Source organism: Rhincodon typus, chromosome 35, assembly GCF_021869965.1.
Source record: "Rhincodon typus isolate 14 chromosome 35, sRhiTyp1.1, whole genome shotgun sequence".
Taxonomy (NCBI): Eukaryota; Metazoa; Chordata; class Chondrichthyes; order Orectolobiformes; family Rhincodontidae; genus Rhincodon; species Rhincodon typus.
The window spans coordinates 4,812,968-4,819,001 of NC_063366.1; the positions used below are offsets into that span (position 1 = coordinate 4,812,968).

At 43.0% G+C, this 6,034-nt stretch overlaps 1 protein-coding gene across 3 annotated transcripts; it reads left to right on the forward strand.

The window, feature by feature from the left end:
- Positions 1 to 440: 440 nt before the first annotated feature.
- On the forward strand, positions 441 to 4,657 carry LOC109937350 (zinc finger protein 271-like). Of its 3 annotated transcripts, none has more exons than XM_048616835.1 (2): positions 441 to 462; positions 1,778 to 4,657. In XM_048616835.1, the coding sequence occupies exon 2, from the start codon at positions 2,336 to 2,338 to the stop codon at positions 3,092 to 3,094; it is 759 nt and encodes a 252-aa protein (XP_048472792.1). In that variant the 5' UTR covers positions 441 to 462; positions 1,778 to 2,335; the 3' UTR covers positions 3,095 to 4,657. The 3 variants fall into 3 exon arrangements, with proteins under 3 accessions (XP_048472792.1, XP_020391544.1, XP_048472791.1); XM_020535955.2 differs by having other exon boundaries at positions 448 to 694; XM_048616834.1 differs by having other exon boundaries at positions 460 to 558.
- Positions 4,658 to 6,034: the final 1,377 nt, after the last annotated feature.

Here is a 6,034-nt window from a genome sequence, read left to right on the forward strand (position 1 = left end):
AAGATAATTACAGCTCACCTTCTCATGTTGAGGAATGAGCCATCAACAAAACTCAGCCTGGAAATCAGATGGGAAATGCTTCCTATAAGCACACTCAATATCCAACACACGGCTCCAGTCAAACAGTTCAGCACAAAGCACCCAGTAAACAGCTCTCTCAGCTGGATCTTCTCACACAGCATAAGGGATACTTCCATCCCTGATTGCCCACAGGATAGTCAGACTGCCTGAAGATTGGTGTGGCTATTATGGGATACAATTTGTATAAGAGCTGCTCCTTCACTCACCATCTCCTCACTTGGTTTTCAGTCCCTATAGGAAGTGAACCGGCTCGGTAAGAGGAAGAGGAGGGAATGGGCAGAGTGGGTGGACTATTTGATTGACGTCTCTCACAGTCAATCCAAATATTTCTGGAGCAACATGAGTTTCCTGAAGCTTGGGAAACTGACCAGTGAAAAGCAGGTGACTTTGAGCAGCAGATTAGGTGGGGATTTAAACATGTCATTGCCCCATCTGAATAAAACCTCACTTATTGCAGCTGCTGTCTCAGTTCCCCTGGTAAATATTTGACAGAGATTTCTAGTGTGGGGGAATTGTATTTTTCATCCTCGGAGGCTTTCAAACTGACAACATCAGTGTGGGATGTGTATCCTCGGATGTGTTTGACAGCAGATCAGAAGAGGAAGACACACAGGTAGCGAAGATGTACAATGGTGGGATCAGCATGTGCTCAGGACGGAAGGGGCACAAGTGAAAGGAACGACAGAGAGAGGCACGAAACGCTGGGAGAAGGAAAGGAGCATAAGAGAGAGAGCAAGGAGAGTATCATGTGACACAGGGAGTGAGTTTGTTCTGAGAGTGACTCTGATAATGGAGTTGCTCACTCACCAGTTCTCTTTGTTGACGTCTCAGTAGAAAGCAGATAAACACGTGACAAAACATGAGTGAGCGGTGCCTTGTATAAATACCGGTATAGACCAAAGGGTTTGTTTTTCACTGTAGTTCGAAGTATGCAACCATCCACAGTTCAATTTGAACTCTCAGTCGCTGGTATGTTAATCCAGCATCACAGTAATTCTGCTGCAATACCTAAAGACGCATCTATAAGAATGTCTTTTAATGCTTTTAATGTCTTCTTTTAAAATTTTGCCTGAAACCTTCAACCTTTCCCAAAAGTCTGGGTTTGGATTGATCGTTTTGCCCAGTGCTATGGCTGATAGCAGAATTTGGGTGCGCTGCCTGGATGAGTGCAGTGTATCTAATTTCCCAGCATAAACCAAAATCCTTTATTCAGCTACACTGAAGCAATATTTTCTTCAGTTTCTAGCACTTCCTGTCCATTGGGCTTTCCTCAAATAATTTTGGAAATGAAGAGAAAGCCAATCTCTGCTGAATTTTTAACAATATTAAACACACACTCCAAGGTAAACTGGTCTTTGGCTCAGTGACTCAAATTTATAGTGAATTAACAGCCCGCTTTACACTCTGATTTTTTTTCCATTGCCATCATGGTGCCTGGGAAGTCGGGGAGGGAGCAGGGCATTGAAAACAGATAGCCCAGTTGTCTGCTCATGGTCGCTATTCACAGTGTCTGTGTTGGAAACAGCAGGTGTGTGACAGTCAAGTGAGGAAAAATAATAGATTTGCATCTGATCCCCCCACACAGGGGAATAGCAGACTGGCACTCACTGTGTAACAGTCTCTAACTGAGGCGTCAGCCCCTTCAGCAAAGAAGAAGGTGTTGGAGGAAATCATGTTTCCTTTTCCTGTTTTACAGAAGGATTGCACTGTACTACATCAGAGAATACAGTGAGGATAGACACTGCGGACTGATCCTGACCGTCACCCAAGGAGCAACTGCACAACTGTGGGAAACCATCCAGTCCCTTCACAGCAATGCTCAGTACAGAGAAGGTTCAGCAGTGAAACCATCATCTGGAAATCGGTCGGGTCAGAGGTGTTTTGACATATCATCAAGTCTGAAACTGGTCAGTGGTGTGGAGCCTTCCATCAGAACCAAACCTTCCGAATATCTGGCTGTGGGTGATCAGTCAGAGTAAATTGGGAAGAAGTATGAGTGGGTTCCAAGTGTGGTGAGATTTTCACTCATTCACTAAGTCTCATGAACCACTGACTCACTCCTGCAGGTGAGAGGCTGTGTGAGGGGCTGCTCCACAGGCTCTTAGAATCCCTTAACACAAAATATACGTGTCTTGTAGAACTTGTAACATTGGGCAACTGCGTGGGAGAGAAACAATTCAGTTATGAGTTGTGCAACTGAACCTTCACACACTTCTCATCTGTCATGAAACATTGACACCTTTACATTGGTGAGATGCCATTCAAGTGTGAGATGTGTAACAACTACTTTGCAGAATCATCAGGCCTGGTGACACACTGGTGCATTCACACAGGGGAGAAACCATTCACGTGTGAGGTGTGCAACAAATCATTCATGAAGTCTGCAAACCTCCAAACACACCGACGCATTCACACAGGGGAGAAACCATTCACTTGTGAAGTGTGTGATAAATCATTCTCGGATTCATCGGCCTTTCGCAGACACAAACACATTCACACAGGGGATAAACCAGTCAGGTGTGAAGTGTGCAACAAGTCATTCTCCGACTCATCATCCCTTAGTGCACACAAACGTATTCATAAAGGTGAGTATCCCTTCAGGTGTGAAGTTTGTGAGATGGCTTTCACCCGGTCCTCAGATCTCCTGAGGCACCAACGTATCCACACTGGACAGAAACCATTCAAGTGTGAGGTGTGTGATCAAAATTTCACACGGTCATCAACACTTGTGGAACATCGGCGCATTCACACTGGGGAGAAACCATTTGAATGTGAGGTGTGCAACAAGGGCTTTGCACGATCATCAGACCTTTTGAAACACCATCGCATTCACACTGGCGAGAAACCATTCAGATGCAAGGTGTGTGACAAATCTTTTAGACGGTCATCAGACCGCTGGCAACACCAACGCATTCACACAGGGGAGAAGCCATTCAAATGTGAACTATGTGACAAGTCATTCTCACATTCATCGAAACTCCTGCTTCATCAAAGGATCCACACAAAGGAGTAACCCTTGAAGTGTGTGGTTTGCAATAATGCTTCAGTCATGCTTTCGACCATGTAGTGACACCACAGGATAAACATGGGAGAAACTGTTGAGCTGCATTGCTTGTAATCTACTTCCCCGATTCCCTAAAACAGGAGCAGAACTTAACTGGTGAGGGATGTGTCAACATATCTTCTGATTCATAAATGTATTCACACAGGGATAAAACTCTGTCAGTGTGAGGTATATAATAAAAATTTCAAAAGTTGTCTGACCTTCTTGGACATCAGTGAACCCACATGGGAGACAGGCCCTTCCAGTATGACATGTGCCAGGATTATTTCACCTAATTCTCTTTCACCAGACATCTTCATATGGACTTGAAACCAGGTCACCTGCTTCTTTTGATCCTCCAGTGCTCACACAGGGGAGTTGTCATTCCAAAGCACTGTCTGTCTCAAACCTCTCCCATCAACAATCCAGTTATTTTTAAGGGGCCAATTATATTTTGACCAGATCATCAAACATAACAATTGAAGACATTAGTATATATAGAAGCTCCTGTTTATGCACAGATGCCACTGTTTTTCTGGTACAATTTTTAAGCTATAGAAGGTAGGCAATTTAGGAGAATGTATATCATGCTTTTTCTCACTATGGGGAATCGGGAGATACATCAACAGGCTCTGAAGTGTGATTTTATCTCTCTTTATGAAGATGGTTACAATTCTCACATTCGTAAAGTTAGGGAAGATCCTTTTCCTCTAAATCCATCGGATGAGTTCATGATTCCTTGATCTGTGCTAATGTTTACCAGCTTCAAAGCTTTTGGTTGGAATACCGTCAGAGTTGCAGGCTTTGTTGTTTCTCTTCTATTTGATCGCTTGTTGCAGCTGTCCCATTGATGGTGACTCACTCCTGGATTCTACCACAAGCGGTGGAGGATAGACTACAGGTTATCAGCCACCCTGTGGATTCATGGTTGAGGAGTTGTTTGAAATGATTTTTCCAGGGTTAAATGGATATTGTTGGATCTCTTGGACCTTCTCTTCCCAGCATCTTCTGAATTTGTCTTTGGGCATCAGCCTTTAACTATCCCCAATTGTCCTGAGTGATGTAGACATGGACTTTGACCTTCCAGATGAACCCCCAACTTTTTATTTGAAGTTAGACAAATCCAAGAAAAATGTTGAGAGCAACACCAGAAATTCTTCATTACATTCATTGACATGATAAAGTATTTGACTCATGTAAATTACAAGGGCCTGTGTTCCAATAATTTGAATGTCCCAGAAACACCATCACAGTCCTGCAACTGATTCAGAAACCTTCAAAATCCAAGACAACAAGGTGCAGGGCTGGATGAACACAGCAGGCCAAGCAGCATCATAGGAGCAGAGAGGCGTTTCTCACCTTCAAAATCCACATTGGTGTCAAGCAAGGCTGTGTGATAGTCCCCATTCTATTTACAATCTACTGGACAGTGACCATTCACCTCATTAAAAATCAACTGATTTGATTTGAATTGATTTATTATTGTCACATGTACTGAAATACAGTGATAAAGTATTGTTTTGTGTGCTAACCAGATAAATCATACCTTACATAAGTACATCTGGGTAATAGAACAGTATGCAGAATATGGTGTTACAGCTAGAGAAGATCAAGAGAAATACCAACTCTTATATATGGGAGGTCCATTCATAAGTCTGTTAACAGTAGGAACGAAGCTGTTCTTAAATCTGTTGGTATGTGTTTTCAAACTTTTGTATCTTCTGCCTGGTAGAGGGTGGAAGAGAGTATAACGGGTGGGAGGGGTCTTTGATTTGTTGACTGCTTTTCCAAGGCAGCAGGAAATGTAGACAGAGTCAATGGAAGGAAGGCTGGTTTGCATGATGGACTGGGCTGTGTTCACAATGCTCTGTAACTTCTTGCGGTCTTCAGCAGGACAGAGCATACCAAGCTGTGATGCATCTGGATAGGACGTTTTCAATGGTGCATTTATAAAAAATGGTAAGAGTCATTGTGGACATGCTTAATTTCCTTAGCCTTCTGAGGAAGTAGAGGCATTACTGTGTTTTTTGACTGTGATGTCAATATGAATAGACCAGGATAGATTGATACTGATATCTACTCCGAGGAATTCAAAGCTCTCAGCCACTTCCATTGCACCATTGATACAGATCGGTGAGTGTCCTCCACTCTGCCTCCTGAAGTCAGCTCCTTTGTTTTGCTAACATTGAGGAACATATTGCTGTCTTTACACCATCCTATTAAGCTGTCTATCTCCTTCCTGTACTCTGTCATCGTTGTTTGAGATCCAACCTATGGTGGTGTCATCAGCAAATTTGTAAATGGACTTAGAGCTGAATTTGGCCACACAGTCATGAGGTATACAAAGAGTATAGAAAGGGGTTGAGTACGCAGCCTTGCAGGGCACCAGTACTGAGGATTATTGTGGAGGAGGTTTTGTTGCCTATCCTTACTGATTACAGTCTGCAAGTAAGAAAATCGAGGATTCAGTTGCGGAGGAGGGAGCAGGGTCCTAGATCTTGGAATTTGGAGATGGGTTTTGTTGGAATTATGGTGTTGAAGGCGGAGCTAGCTTCAATAAATAGGAGTTTGATGTAGGTGTCCTTGTTATCCAGATGTTCTAGGGATGGGTGTAGGGCCAGGGAGATGGTGTCTGCTGTGGATGCCTTCCAATGGTAAGTATTAAACACTATCTCAATGGGAAACTCATTTACCTCAGTTACCTCCCTGACAAAACTAACCCATAGATGTTATATATAGTTTGTAAATGACTGCAATGTCATCATCCACTCTGCAATAGATTTTAAAACCACTATCAATCTCTTCAGTTCTCCATACAAGAAACTCACCCTGTCCTCAAATATTGTCAAAACAAAATTCATGTCAACACATACCTGGTCAGCCAAATATTCCACTTGCCATTGTGTGGAA

Coding starts and splice junctions, on each gene's coding strand:
- LOC109937350 (XM_048616835.1), top strand. CDS start 2,336: ATGCCATTCAAGTGTGAGATGTGTAACAACTACTTTGCAGAATCATCA.